This window comes from Papilio xuthus, unplaced genomic scaffold (assembly GCF_000836235.2).
Source record: "Papilio xuthus unplaced genomic scaffold, Pxut_1.1 DF829673.1, whole genome shotgun sequence".
Lineage (NCBI taxonomy): Eukaryota > Metazoa > Arthropoda > Insecta > Lepidoptera > Papilionidae > Papilio > Papilio xuthus.
The window spans coordinates 391,719-408,304 of NW_013528976.1; the positions used below are offsets into that span (position 1 = coordinate 391,719).

General features: G+C 35.4%; 1 protein-coding gene across 1 annotated transcript in view; it reads right to left on the minus strand.

Annotated features, from left to right (window-relative positions):
• Window positions 1–16,586, minus strand: part of larp (La related protein) — a 60,799-nt gene that overhangs the window by 42,067 nt on the left and 2,146 nt on the right. The window contains exons 2-3 of the mRNA XM_013307392.1: window positions 1,167–1,278; window positions 261–334 (exon numbers count right to left, since the gene is read on the minus strand). Of these exons, the coding sequence (XP_013162846.1) occupies window positions 261–334; window positions 1,167–1,278 (186 nt within the window). The remainder of the gene's footprint in view (window positions 1–260; window positions 335–1,166; window positions 1,279–16,586) is intronic.

Sequence of the window (16,586 nt, forward strand, 5' to 3'; positions counted from 1 at the left end):
GGTTGACTATGGCCTAATCACCCTTAACTTAGGGTAGGCTCCAAGACCCTCAATGGGGACATATATTATGCTGACGATTGAAATAATTTTTTCATCTATAACCCAAAATATAATATCGCGTGCCAATAGTTCACTATCCCTCCTAGGAAATCGTAAGAATCAGTTGTCTTTTTCTATCTCTGTTTTTTCCACATCAATGAAAAGGACGTACATATGTTTTTGTGTTCGCAGAAGCTTAATAAGAATATATTTCAACGTACCTTTTGATTAATCTTTACAGTCTTTGTTGCCTTCACGACACTTGGTTTAGGAGCTGGTAGGGCCACGACTGGTTCTGTTAACAAAAAATTATTATACATTTAATAATATGGTTCACTTATCTTTATAAATGGATAGGTCATTACTTGGAAATTACAGCTTTATTAGTTCGAATCCTCACCTAAGCGAAATTCAAATAGGCACAAAATACTACGTTTAATAGCCTGTCCATGTAGAGGTCTGTGATATACACAATCTACATATTTATTTTTAATATTATATGGCAAAAGTGCAAGCGGCCACTTAAATACATGGAGATAACGAAGCGATCACCGTTTACATACTGACGTATGAGATGATTCCACTTCTGGTCATCCTTTCCTTGTAAGAAAAATGATAGAGCCCGCTTTAACATCTTTGCACGAATTGGCCTTGCCAGGTGCAATAACACAATCTCACAGAAGACACGCGTCAAATGCGAAGTCATTCCAGCTACACTCTGATGAATGTGGTACCGGAGGTCTAATTTTAGTCCCATTTCCCTTCCCATCCTTTTTCTTATAGGTAAAGAATGAGAAGTGGAAGTGGATTTTCAGGATGAGGGGATATATGGAAAGAAAAAACATTCTCTTTCTTTCAGGCAACGTAACTGCTATTGCGTACGTTTATGGGTAACGGTCACTTCGCTATTTCGGCGTCTTCATGTGGCCGCTCGCTCGTTTTCCACCTTATAAAATAAAAAAGGATAGGAAGAGGATGAAAATTATCTTCCGACACACATAGTGTTGACCGTTGAGGCAGCTATAGTTGTCGGTTGTCACATATTTAGTCTTATTGCATCACCAGAGCTGGACATTTATACTAAGATATACTATTGCCTATTCTATCCGTAATATTATTGTTCATACCTGGTGGTGGTGGCTGTACCCTGCCCTGCTGCTGCGGCTGTAACGGAGTTCTTTTCTCTTCTAGAAGTGACGGGGGAGCCGGCGGCGGAACTCCCGTACTGCCTCCGCGGACCTTCAAAAAGAAACATTGATACAATATCTGTTATCAATAGGAGGAAAAGGAGAAAATGAAGGATGAAAAGGATAAGCAAATGGTATTAACACGTTCAGTGCCACTTGGATTTAAACGTACTTGAGTAATCTAACATCGCGAGTCGGTGGCATTAAAAGTGTTAAAGGCTTTTCTTAGTTTGTCATGTCCCGATGTTCGTTACAAATGAAAGGGTTAACTTGTCGCACATCATCATCGTTTACATACATCACACGGAGTTGATCTGATGATGCAGTTGGAAGGTGCTCATAGGATCTTCGCTACGAATACAACCTCATTGAGTTTGGGTTCGATTGAATCGTCTTGACAATATTTCATTCTAAAAGATTATACATATTTGACTTACAATAAAAAAACGATTAAGACTTTATTACATTTCTATAAGCAGTCCGTGTATAGCGATCTTTATTACATTTAAAAACCAATGAACCATAGTCAATTAAAGCTATAAAACAGGCCATTAATTACATATATATCAAACACACTTTGTGTTCAGACAATTTTTACAGAACAACAAAATCGGCTTTTCTTATAACAGGTTTAACATGTCGAAAATAAACGCGTGGTACAAGTCAAAAGAGACAAGCTACATCTCCAGTCTAATTGTACACTCAGCTGCATAAATATGTTTACATTTGGAAAGCTTCAGAAACTCCTATTCCAATGCCTTCTTTGATTCCAACCATGAATACGATTTCGACAAATTCCTGACGAATACACGCGTGTGTATTTTTAAAACCAAAAGCCTGCACAAGTTTCTAAAGTATTGTAAATTTTACTAATATTGCAAATGCGAATGCTTGGATGGATCATAGATGTTTGTTAGAAGGTATATCCTTAGGCTGCATGGATCTCGCTGAAATTTGGCAGAGATGTAGAACAGGAAGAACACATAAAGTAAAGTTTTATTTTTTAATTCCGTGCCGACGAAAGGAATTTGTCGGCACTCTTAACAAAATCATATAGGAAGTACAAACAATAAGATAAATCTCTACGAAGGCTGACATATCCATCTGATAACATGAGTGAAAAACGACATTAGTTATGTAACTTTTAAACAAGATTGATCATCGTAAGAGTTATATAGAATATTGAGTTACGACAATGTGTAATTCAATGGTTAACTATTTCTTTTTTATATTATAAGGTTGCAAAGAACTAGTGTCCACTTGGTTACGCTAAAATAAATAAGCTACCTATCTAAATCAATCAATTGGAACTCACATCTTTCGTTAAAAAGTTTTGAAAAAAAATCTATCGATCTTTATTATACTTTGTGACAATTGGAATAAAAAAAATAAAAAATACACGAATAAAAGGTTGCGCTGTTCGAACTGGCCACTTATCCACACGGACGATGTTGCCGCAACACATATAATACTGCAGTTTAATTATGAAATAAATAACACGTAATCTTATAACTTGGACCACACAAAATTGCTCAAGCGGTACTCCCGCCTTTACTGTCACATTCAATACCTTCACTTACTGTGGGTATTGTCATCTCATTCTTTATGTATGAAAAAATAAAGACAACAATATGTCTTAATTATTATAACTTTAACTAGATTTACGCGATTTATTAAAAAAATAAAATAAATGAGACTCATTTTAACACACGATTTCAATTAAAATTATGGTTACATTTTGCAATTTAATATTTAAAAGTGCAAAGAGAATTTTCTACATAAAATCCTTGTCACCCTACTTTATAAGGATGACTAACTTACAATACCAAATTACATTGATGACATCACTGATACTAATATCTAAGTACTGACAGCTCCATAAAAACTGTCAAGTAATAAAAGTAACAAGTCGTTTTATAAACATAACCAATCAGGTTTTAAAGAACGATATAACAATATTACTTACCTAATTGTAGACCGTGACTCCGATGGCGCGGTATTAAAAAAAACTTAGTATCCTATGTGTTCTTTCATATTAGTATATACATCACTGACAAAATTCATCAAGATCCGTTCAGTCGTTCTGGTGATATCTTCTAACAAACATACATCCATCCATCAAAATCGGATCAGCCGTATGACGTTAGAGGAGGTTAGAAAAGCATTGACATATGTACCGAAGTAAACACTCGACTGATCCAAACGAGGTTCAGGCTAAGCGCCATCTGCGCTCGGCCACCTCAAGCCCGGTGAAGCTGTAAATGCCTCTTCAAGGCAAACAGTGACTACTCAGTCACAAAAAAAAATCGACTGATTCAGGAAGGTAATAGCACCCTTTATCAAGCTGCCCAAAGGTCGGCACATCTTGCACTCCTTCCATACATACTTTCTTCGATCATCCCCTACCTTTGTGTCCATACACATTCAATATCATACATAAAAACAGTCATACATGCCAAAAACATTATCCACTCAAGTCAATCGGATAACAATTCTACCAACGCCCACATCACCCAAATTTTAACTCATTCTGATTTCAAACAGATGAGAACAGGTATTCAGGAACCGAGACACTTTTAAAGTAATCGCGCGTCGAATGCACAAAAAGTTTTACAAAGATAAATTCAGTTTTTATCGGACCAAAATGTGGCTATGAAATAAGCGTTTTATTACCGTATTCATAGGTGACAGCGAGACCAAAAATATTATTTATCAAGCCTCAAAGATAGCCTTGTTATTAATATAAATTTGACCAAAAATATACTTATTCTTGTAATTACAAGTTACTTGGAAGTCCGTGATCTCTGGGTTACAAGCGTGAATTTTATTGTTATTAAAAAAACTAGCTCTCGCCTGCAACTCCGTTCGTGCGGAATTAAAAATAAACTTTCTTAGTAGCGTATCTGTTCTTCCAGAGTATGTTTTACATCTATACCAAATTTCAGCGAGATCCATGTAGTCTTTCTGGAGGTACATTCAAACAAACATCCATCTATCCTAACATCTTTAATATTAGTATGATTAAAATACAATATAATTCGGCGGACGAATAGGAATCGAATATAGTTGATGAAAAATAACCGTTGCGGAGACAAAAAATAAAACCTAAAACCGCGATTTTTAAGGCCCAAATTGTACACCGTATAACCGTGATCGGAGCGATGTAACTTCAAAATGGCGGCCGAATTTTTTTGCCTCCAATAACTGGTCGTTGACTCTGACGTGCACGCGATGCGGTCTAGAACCATCTGGATATGAACACCAAATAAATTTAAAACACTAAAAGGTGAGCAGTGCACAAAGATTTATACAAAAACATATTGTCGTCATTTTATTCTCTATGTAAAAAAAAAACTTTGCAAGTTGTCTATGTGTTCATCCAGACTATGTTCTACAGTCGAATTACAGCGAGCTTCATGCAGTTGTTCTGCAGATATCTTCTAACAGACACCCATCCATCCATCTAAATTTAAATTTGTAACATAACTAGTTGTCGCCTGCGACTCCATCCACGCGTAATTAAAAAAAAACTTAATTAGTCTATTTGTTCTTCCAGACTATGTTCTACACCTATGCTAAATTTCATCAAGATCAATGCACTTGTTCTGGACATACCATCTCACAAACATTCATCTAAACATTCGCATTTATAATATTAGTAAGAAGTAAGATTACATCATTACAATACTTCTACAATAACTAGTTGTATTGGTCTCCGACATTATCAGTGCGGGACAATCACCCTAATTGTAAGATATGCATCACCTGTCTCTCTTCCACCTACTTATTGGTTGGAAAGAGACATGTGCACTTGAGTAACACCTTTATCGATGGAGATATAACAACGCAAGACAACACGGTTTAGGGTGACCATGGTATTGTTAATTTTAGGACTGTCTCCTTTGAATACAAAACCAGAAATAAATAACAGAAACAGCAAACATTGCCTTCGTAAGTAAGCTTAAAGTCACGCTAATCGTCAACCATGAGAGCTAAAATGTATCAACATTACTTTGAAGTATCGCTAATAGGTACACGTTGAAAATATCAGCGGGACTCTAAAAACAATCTAAACTAGACAATAGTAACAAATCAATAAAACTTAAACAGCACAATCAATTATAATTAAACAGTGGCGTCAAACTCTTCTTATAAAGAAAGGATGGGAAGTGGAAGTGGACTTACCGGATGAGAGGATGCATGGGAAGGGAAAATATTTTCTTTCTGTGCATCCTCTCTTCCGTCGATTAAAGGTAGGCAACGCATATGCAATTGCGTATGTCTATGGGCAACGGTCACTTCGCTATTTTAGCGATTTAACGTGGCCGCTCGCTCGTTTGCCACCTTATGTTATAAAAAAAATCTTTGTCACCCTACATTATTTAATTCAGTTTTAAAAATCTAATCACACATTTAAATCCATACAAGATACAAAAGGTTCAGAAGTCGATAAGCAATCAAGGCTACAAATAAAAGATTATAACAGTAGCTTTACACAGCAGTGACAATTATATCAATAACTATAGCCATCCCTTTCATTCTCTTTGAGAAAATAGAGACGACAATATATACGAGTGGACAGTCGAAATCCACTGTTAATTGTGAACACGTGAAAATTACGCAAATTATAATCTTATTTGCGATATCCGTTCACAAACTGATAAGATTTAAGTCAGGAAATTAATAGAAACCTTGTCTTAGGCATCGAAATTAACAACAATTTAATAAAAATATATCGAAAGATAAACAAAATCAATTATATTAGGAACTTTAACTTTACACACGCGTTATTCTGTGGGTTTGGAGTTTGTCCTGAGTAAGATTAGGTCTCAATCAACACGACCCCCACTACCCTGTGTAAGTAAGACTAGACTTCAACACAACCGCACTCTAAGACCAGGCTGAAGCCACGACACGACCCCCACTGCCCTAAGTAAGAGTAGATCTCAGTCAACACTACTTCACTGTCCTGAGTACGAATAGGCCTTAGTTAACACTCCCTTCACGCCTTAAAGCAAAATAACCACATCGAAATTTCTTACCAGAAATATTCAAGCATCACCATGTTTTCCTTCACAGTATGAACATATTGAGGTGAGGTGGACCGACCAAATCAGAGCGGCTGTAGATGTCCCCCTACACCAGTGTACTAAAAAGGCAGCGACTAGGGGGAGTGGCGGCGCCTGGTGAAGCGTGTCACTGATACTTGACCACGACCAGTCTGAAAAGACTGTAACGACGAAGAAGAAGAATGAACATATTACAGAATCGAACCTCGGACCCTGTAGATTACAAATCCAATGCCTAACTTAGCCACCGACACTCTTCATTTCTGCATAAAATAAAAACACATTTCGAGAATAATTTTTTAAATTTTCTCTCTGTATGTCCACACGTGTGCGTTTCTTATGGATAATCTCCGAACCGGGTGGACCGATTTTGACGAGACATACACTGAAAGGTAGCTGATGAGTGCGAGAGTAACATAGGCTATTTTTTTATCCGCGCTGACAAAGTCGCGGGCAACACATATTTATATAGTTGAGTATAGACAAGTGTGACCAACGCATTTTATCACCGTCTCCAAGGCCGTAAATAATCACTAATCGTATTTATTCGATAGCCACATTGAACTACATTGCATGTTGCCAACTGTTTTATACTCTAACTAGCTGTCGCCTGCGACACCGTGCGCGTCCGCGCGGTGTTTAAAAAAAATACTAGCCTACGTGTTCTTCCAGACTATATTCTACATATATGCCAAATATAATCGAGATCCTTTCAGACGTTTTGGGGATATCTTCTAACAAACATACATCCATCCAAACATTCGCATTTATAATATTTTTAAAAAGTAAGATAGACAAAGATACAGTCGAGGAAATTAATTTGATACCCATCAGTGAAATATTTTTTAACTATTACAATTAGCAACTTACATGATTAATTATATCTCTTATGGTGACAAGATTTGCTGGAGGATATTCCTAAGCGGGAAGCGAATTTAATTCTCTGACTGCACAAAACAGAGGCACAAAGTATGATTTTGTATAAGAATCTCAAAGAGTAACAATATTCAGATGCGACTTAATATTACTAGGGGATTGTCCCGTGACTTCGTGAGAGCAAAATTAAAAAAAAAATTAGCCTTCAGTTCAACAACAGTATTTCCATAATGACCGGAAACATTCTATATAAGTTGACTGAATATAAAATTAACAAATCTATACGTGATATAAAACGACATTGAAAAACGTGAACAAAATAATTTTGTCTAATAAACAAGGCCTAAAACATTACAACAAACGCACTAACATACTAGCTCTAGCCATCGACTTCGTTAAAGCAGAAAAAGAAATAGCCAATATTCTGTCCGCATGCATCAGTCACCTTCCCATGTAAGTGATGTCAAAATGGCGCCACCCGTTTCGGTGATTACCCATAACAAACGCGACCTTGCAGACAAACATACGATTAATTATTTTTCATTGATGCATAGAAATACGACAATTTTATTATATTTAAAGGAATATGTCACCGGCAATTCCGGCAGCGAGGAATTTAAAAAAAAAACAACCTATGTATTCTTCCAGTCTATGTTCTACATCTATACTAAGTTTCATCGAGATCCATGCAGCCGTTCTGCTGATACCTTCTAACATCCATCCATTTAAACATTCGCATTTATAATATTAGTAAGAAGTAAGATATAAAAACTGTATTCTTAATGTCGACACACTACTCAAACTGGTATGAGCAATGTTTCCTAAAAGAAAGTTTAATCTACCCCTTCTTGTACCCAGAAGACTACGAAAGTACAACCAGGAAGAGTATGGGGTTTAATTATAATATTATACATATTTCTACCTTTTCACTTTTAGTAATCACAATATGTACAGTCATCTGCATTAATGTATACATGTACATAACATCAGAAACTTTTTTGAAAAATATCTCGGCATTTATTCGTGAACATGTAAACAGACACGAGAATATATTTTTAAAACCAAATTTGTATACAACTTTCTGAAGCTTCGAAAACATGTATACATTTATGCAGCTGACTGTACTCTCCTATTTCTACGTGTCCCTTTATACGTATATCCAATTCAAATGTATGTGTAAAGTCAACTCGCTCTACGCCAGCATTAACTACGACCTAGTCACTGATTTAAGGTAGGCTCAGAGAACCTCAATTGGGTCGTATAGTGAGCTGATGATGATCCAAATATCCTCTTTCACGCAATTTATACTTTCTTCTTCAATACTTTCATTTATTCTTAATATTACTGGTATCTGGTAACCCCTTGCTGCTGTCAATCACGTCAAGTCAGATCTTCTGTGAACCTAGTAGCTCCATCTTAACCATTTAAGGAACCACAAACAAAACTAGTCACACGATTAATATTTTGTAACATAACTTTAATGAAGTACAGTCAATTGCAATATTCCAAATAATTTCTAATCATCAAAATAATAAACAAAATATTCCTTTCATCTCAATTCTTTTCCTCGGCATTACATAAATAGGTGACGTCACAAAATCAAAATGGCCACCGCTAGTCGATTCAATGTCACAAATCTACTAGTCTAGTAGACGAAAGATATAGAACGAGACTTGCCAAAGCGTTTGCTTATAAAACAATATATCGTATTTTAAATGAACGCCTAAAATAAACTTACAAAAGTCATATTACATACTAGGTGTCGCCTGCGACTTCGACCATGCGAGATTAAAAAAATCTTAATAAGTAGGGGGGCATCCATAAATTACGTGAGGTGTTTCTTTAAATTTTTTGCAACTCCCTCCCCCCTTGGTGAGATGTCTTGAGATTTTATTCAACCCCTTTCCCCATCCCCCAATCTCACGTGACATTTTTCAAAATGCGAGTTTCTGACGTAAACGTATGTAAAAAAATTGCTTCGTGATTTTGCTTTTTTTGTTTCAATAAGAAAAAAACTGCATAATATTTGCAGTGACCCCCCTCTCTCAGACATAAGATTAGATGAGATTTAACTCGACTCCCCCCCTCCTCCACCTTAAACACCTCACGTAATTTATGGACGCCCCCTAGTCTATAAGTTCTTCCTAACTATGTTCTATATCTATGCTAAATTTAATCGAGATCCGTTCAGCCGTTCTGGAGATACCTTCAAGCAAACATCTATCAAAACATTCGCATTTATAATATTAGTAAGATGTTAAATCTGTAGAAATTATTAGAGTGACATGAAAATAATATCTTACTAATATAAAGTGTATATAGATGGATCTTTGTTATAACAATATCTCCAGAACGGCTACACGCTACAATTTGGCATAGATGTAGAACATAGTCTGGAAGAACACATAGACTAAAGAGTCTTTTTTAATTCCGCGCAAATGAGCCGAGGGCAAGAGCTATTAACTATATTAATAACTTCATATTAGAGATTAAACCTTGACCTACCCTCACACAAAGTAGAATCGGGTCTGAGTATAAAGGTCACAGCTGTATCTTACTAATATTATAAACTAACTTTTGCCCGCGTGGATATATAAAAAAAACTTAATTAGTGTAGCCTATGTGTTCTTCCAGATTATGTTCTATACGTATGACAAAATTAATCGAGATCCGTTCTAGAGATATCTTCAAACACCCATCCATCCATCCACATCACATCCACCTAAACATTCGAATTTATAATATTAGTAAGTTAAATAAAAAGCAGCACTTCGAGGCATAAAATCGGAAAAAATAAAAAAATGAATAAATAGTATCCTATGTCCGTCTCCTGGCTCTAACCAACTAACGCTACCTCTTCGCCAATTTTCAGGCATATCGGTAAAGCTGTTCTTGAGTTATAAATAGTGTAACTAACACCACTTTCTTTTATATATATAGAAGATGTGAATGTTTATATGTATGTTAGAAGGTATCTACAGAACGACTGCATGGATCCCGCTTTAATTTGGCATACATGTAGAACATAGTCTGGCAGAACATAGCCTACTAATTAAGTTTTTTTTTTAATTTACTACTGGCGTTACTATTGCAACATTCTGTATCGTAAACGAGTTGAACATATTTTGACAAATGAGGTGTCATTCGATTCGTTCTTCCTTTGAATATCACAGATACAGTATGTTACTTTATTCCTTTTTTAAATCATCGCTTGTATTTGCATGTTTAGGAAGTATTTGTATAGACTAGTTTTCGTAACACAATCATTATTTAACTTTGGCTGTAAGCCAAACTTTATTCTTAACTAACAACGTGGGAGATGTGTAGTCAACCTTTCAGTCTGTTGTACTATTTTGTTATCGTTCTGTTAATCGTCATTCCTTACCGACCTTTACATGTTTCATCATCATCAGCTGACTATACGTACCCACCGAGGGGCTCGGAGCCTACCCTGAGTTAAGGGTGATTAGGCCATGGGTCGCGGACGAGAGCGAAAGCGTGTCCGTGGCTCCGTCCCTATGCGTTGGAGGAACAAAGAGGTTTAGTGGGTATGCCTCCGTTATGGAGGAGAATCCCACATAACTACCGCGTCCCCCCGGGGCGCGGAGTATGCATAAAGCATTCCTCTCTGGAAAAAAAGGGTGATTAGGCCATAGTTAACCACGCTGGCCAAGTGCGGGTTGACTTCACACATATCATTGAATTACTTCTCAGATATGTGCAGCATCACGATGTTTTCCTTCACCGTAAGAACGTCGGATACGTACATATGTAAATCGAAAATTGAAAAACACATTGGTACATGACGGGATTCGTACCCAGGACCTGCAGATTGCAAGTCAAGTGCTTGAACACTGAGCCACCGACGCTCATGTCTATTGCTTCTTAATTCTATTGAAATTAGATAGATTAGATGTTGATGGCGACTTCGTACGATTGGAATTTTAAAAAAAATAGCCTACAATACGATTTATTGGGAACTAGCTGTCAAGAAGAAAACAACTTAATGTGTAGTCTATGTGTTCTTCCAGACTATGTTTTACATCTGTACCAAATTTCATTAAGATCAGTTGAGATCAAAAACATCCATCCATCCATCTAAACATTCGCATTTATAATATTGGTAATTTTAAACATTATTAGTTTGAATCCTTTGACGCGAATGACATGTGTTCGTTACCAATTCCAGTGTCAGAATGATTAGTGAGGGACATAAACATCGACATTTTAGTAAGGCTAGTGTTGCACATTTTCTTCCTAACACAAGTAACCTGGGTAAACGATCTTGACAACAAAGAATTTAAATGTTGGGGACACGATACGTAAAAATAAATAATCTCTTGTTCCCTTCAAACAGCAAGGTCGTCGGTGGCGTTGACCACGATATGACGTACGCATTGGAGTTACGCCAATCCAGATTACCGATCGTAAACTGTCACATTACAACCAAAGAGAACGTACCACAGATAATATGAATGAAGGTTTTATACGTCACAACAGATATCAAGAAAGAACCAAAGCATAGAGCATTGAATTCATTTTTACAAACTTTTATTTAGTTTTACCTGTCCCGGTTTGTCTACAAATCTTACAAATTAAATTTTCCAGTTACTGATTGAGTAGAAATGACATGGTGCCTCTCTGATGGAGCTGGAAGGTGGCCATAGGATTCGCAATAAAATTACTAACAAACTTTCGGCACGCACACTAAAGCACAACATGACACACATGTAAATGTAACATATAGTATGAAGTTTTAATTACGAGGATTGTGTTTGAGATAATCATATCGCGATTACTATGAGAGAGAGAGATGCAAGACCTGGGTTGAAGCTACCTTGGTTTGGTTTACTAGAATCTAATTATAGATTACCCACAAAAACTTCTTTTAAAACCTTTTTGGTGGGATTTCTTGCTTGCCAGACATTTAAAACGTCGTTTCGAAAATGTTCTGGTTACACTGAACTGGTTCAAAAATTACGTAATTCCACTTTCGCTGCAACATTACCACACATGAAGTATGCTGGCCCATTGACCTTGTAGTCAAACCTAGCATTATACGATTTTTTTTAAATCAAATTCAAAATTCGAACGAAAAACAAATTTCGACAGTCTTAAAATTTACATTTTAATTTTGGAATCCCAAATATGCTGTCGCGCAAATTTAAAAAAAAAATGTAAGTAGCCTGTGTTCTTCCAGACTGCCCTTTTTTCAGAGGGGAATACTTTATGTATATACCGCGCCCCGGGGGTAGGTGGTAGTTATGTGGGATTCTCTTCCGGATGAGAAGGATACCCACCAAAACCCCCCTGTTACTACTACGAATCATGGCGAGGCCACGGGCACGCTTGCGCTTTCGTCCGCGACCTCGCCTGAAAAAGGGTGTGGAAGACTATGACCTACATCAAATTTCATCAAGATCCGTTCAGCCGTTCCGGAGATACCTGCAAATAAACATCCATCCATCCAAACATTCCCATCTATAATATTAGTAAGATAAAGAAATACGTAATACACAAAAAAACCAAGGCCTAAGTTTTATTCTATTGTAAAACATTACATGATAAAAATGCCCTGTAATCTTCGATAAGAAATCAGTAGCAATATTTTATGTACATATTTAAAAAAATTACATATCAGTTTGTCCATTTGTCGCTTTAGAGCAGGACAGAAAAAAATTAATTCGTAGTTTATCGTGAAAAAAAAATTATAAAATAAAAAAAAAAAGTTATCCATGCCGCATTAAAATAATTAATTGCCATCATTTTTTTTATCTAATCAAATAATCTTACTTATTATAATAGATATTCATAATTCTATTATTGAGTAACTAAAAAAAAAAAAACAAGTAATTAAAATTGGAAATTATTATCTGCATTATCTCGAATAAAAAAAAATTGCAATCCATTCGCGGCATACTGACAGGCGCCATTACGAAATCGTACAGATAACAATATTCACAGACACACAATTACCAAATAACCTCAAAAATTAACACGTGTTATGTCACAATAAATCAATAGGTCATATGATAATAGAAATTTTATTAGCGTTGACGACATAACTAGTTTTGTGAATAAAATATTAACAGTGATACAATAAAAAGTTTTGCGTACCTACAAGTACCATATTTCAGCAAGATCCATGCAGCCTTTCTGGAGATACCTTCTACTAAACACTATCCATCTCAACATTCTAAATATAATATTAGTAAGATTCTTTATATGCCTGGCGCACAAAATCAACGTCAATAATACTGACGCTTGTAGCCAAAAGCAGTCCATCCTAGGACAGCACTACTGTCCTACTGTACTGGAATAATGTAAATCATATATGTATTCTCTTTATATAGCTAAGTAAAAAATGATATTTATTCCTGTCGTAAACTAGGTAACTAAAAACACCATGGCAGGACAACAGGAAATAACTGATATTATTATAATTATAATTTGATAAAAGAATATAAAAAAAAACATTAAGATTTTATTAGCAGCTCTGCAGTATTTTGTTTTCACTGGCAACATTAAATAAATAAATGGTTTTATTTAACTTGTTCTATTTTATTTAGCTAAGATTTACTTATAAAAGGTATATTATGGGCATGTTGAAGGGGGAAGAATCACATGTGAAAGAACAACTTTAAGTATGAATATGGAGGGGTACACCAATAGAGAAGGCCTAGGAAAATACGGATGCGTGAAAGATGACATGATTAGGATGGTGACTATAGATAGATTTGGAGGATGGAAACCTGATGCACCGACCCTACATAAGTGGGATAAAGACAGGGAGATTATTATGTTGTTTTACTTGGCATCTAATAATTGCTACTAACCCACTTCCTTGATAGATTCACCAAAAAGGTCCACATCATTAGTAATAATGACTACACAATACTACATGTAAAAAAATCTTATAATTTTTAAAATTTTATTGAACAAATTTATTTATATCTCATCCCGTTAGCGTTTTGTATACCTTGGTATCAGTGCGGTGACTATTGTAACTTCGCATTACACAATTATGTGCACAATTGAAGAATTGCGAGATAAATCAAGTCAAGTGCAAACTAAACTGACACACTGTATGATATATTGCCAAAGAAAATATACAGTTCAAACCCTAAATAGCGACAAGAGCAGGTTGATAATGAAAACAATCCAATTAACCATGGGTTTCTGAGATTAAAATGACCATTTATACATATTTTTATCTCTCTTTTATCAAATATAATGACAGGAATGACTAAATGTTTTACGCAGAGATTTTAGTCTCTGAAACCAACGGTAAGCTGGCTAAAATAAACAAAATTATTATCTCCTTGGCCTTTTTTATATTTCCTAACTGTCATCAAATCTTAGTAAACTTACAACATATGTGTCATAGAAAACATATATTAAATTTAAAATATCTTACTAATATTATAAATGCGAATGTTTAGATGGATGTTTGTTTGAAGGTATCTCCGGAACGGCTCAACAGATTTTATTGAATTTTGTACACATGTAGAATATAGTCTGGAGGAACATATAAGCTTTTAATTAATTCCGCACGGACGGAGTTGCGTGCGACAGCTAGTATGACATAAAAATGGGCTGACACAATGCTGATATGACAGATATACGGTACCATCTTGTAACACACAAGAATTATGCAATATCATATTTGGACTAAAAAAATAAATTTTACATTGTCAGCTAGAACTGATATTATAGGCATATTTTTCTACAAGCTGTCGCCATCGACTACCTCTTCTCGAATTTAAAAAAAAATAGTAGCCAATATTCTCCCAGATTATGTTCTGTATCTGTCAAATTTCATTAAGATCCATACAGCCGTTCTGAAGATACATTCTAACAAACATCTATCCATCTAAACTTTTGCATTTATAATATTAGTAAAGAAGCTATACAGGCAGGCTATCATATATCATAGCTTAAACAAAAACCTTGCATCATTGCTATTTGCTTATTAATTTTCATATTACGCAGAGAGATGAGAACCAAATAAGTAACAATGTAATAAAGTAAAATGTGGACGGCTCCAAAGGTTGAGGAAGTCTGAAGAAAGTGTGTATGTATTGTGTGAAAGAGAATATGCATAAGAAAGGCGAGAATTCAGATATCACGTCTGACAAGGATATATGAAAGAGTATCAGGGCACAGAGCAATGGCAGGTTGATGATGACCTATTATTTTTATAATATGAAAACAACACTTGTAAGAAGAATTCCAGTAGCGCTACCTACAAAAAAAAATTGGCAATAACATGTTCAATGCCGTAGTATAAATAAGAAAATAATCGGTTAAAACCTCTTTGCTGGAAATAGATGCGTAATATCGAATCTTCAAAATATCTAGTTTAAGGGTTAAATCAGAAGCTGGGTCCCACAGATATAAAAGCACACCGGTGACCGGAGTGGCGTTTAACATGTTAAAATTTAATTCACTTTAAATTGCCTTAAAAAATCAAAGATATGTAATGTTTTTTTTAAATTGCATTTTTATGACCTACCCACAAATTTTTTAACAAATTTTTAGTTTTGTTTAGGACGTCTTTACTTGACATTACCATTGTATTACTATTTTATTTACTAATCTTATTTTTAAAAAAGAACACGAAAAGCGGCAAGCAAAAGCTTTTAACAGTGGAAATCAATAGACAAAGATAAATAAATACTACCTTTTTATATTCTCTAAAGCAATGCACTGTAAAAAGGATAGACCATTATTTACTTGTGTGACATTAAAAAAAAAATAATTGTGAGAATAGCGCACACAATAGACTTATTATGTACATACATAATCGTAAATTTAACGTAAACTTGTGTTTTATGTTAAAATATACAATAAATGAAATGTTGAGATGGATGGATGTTCGAAGGTATCTCCGGAACCGCTGTACGGATCTCAATAAAATTAGGCATACATATAGTACATAACCTGAAAGAACACATAGGCTACTAATTATGTTGTTTATTAATTCAGCTCATAGTCGCGACTAACAGCTAGTATTAAGTGAATTTGAATTTTGAAAGAAAATCTAAAATGAAAAATGAATCTATACAGGGTTAGTCAAGATTGCTTCTGGAGGTTACCAATAACATAAAAGGATTTCTAGGATATTTTTTTCTCTATATCATAAAGTGGCAAACGAGCAAGCGGCCACCTGAAGTCGCTGAATAGCGAAGTGACCGTTGCTCATAGACATATGCAATTGCATATGCCTTGCCTACCTTTAATCGACGGAGGAGAGGATGCACAGAATGAAAATATTTCTCCCTTCCATGCATCCTCTCATCCGGAAAGTCCACTTCCACTTCCCATCCTTTCCTTATGAGGAAAAAGGACTAAATTAGGCCTCCGGGACGCAGCAAGCTAGGTTAACAAGGGTGATTCATGACCTGCCCTCATA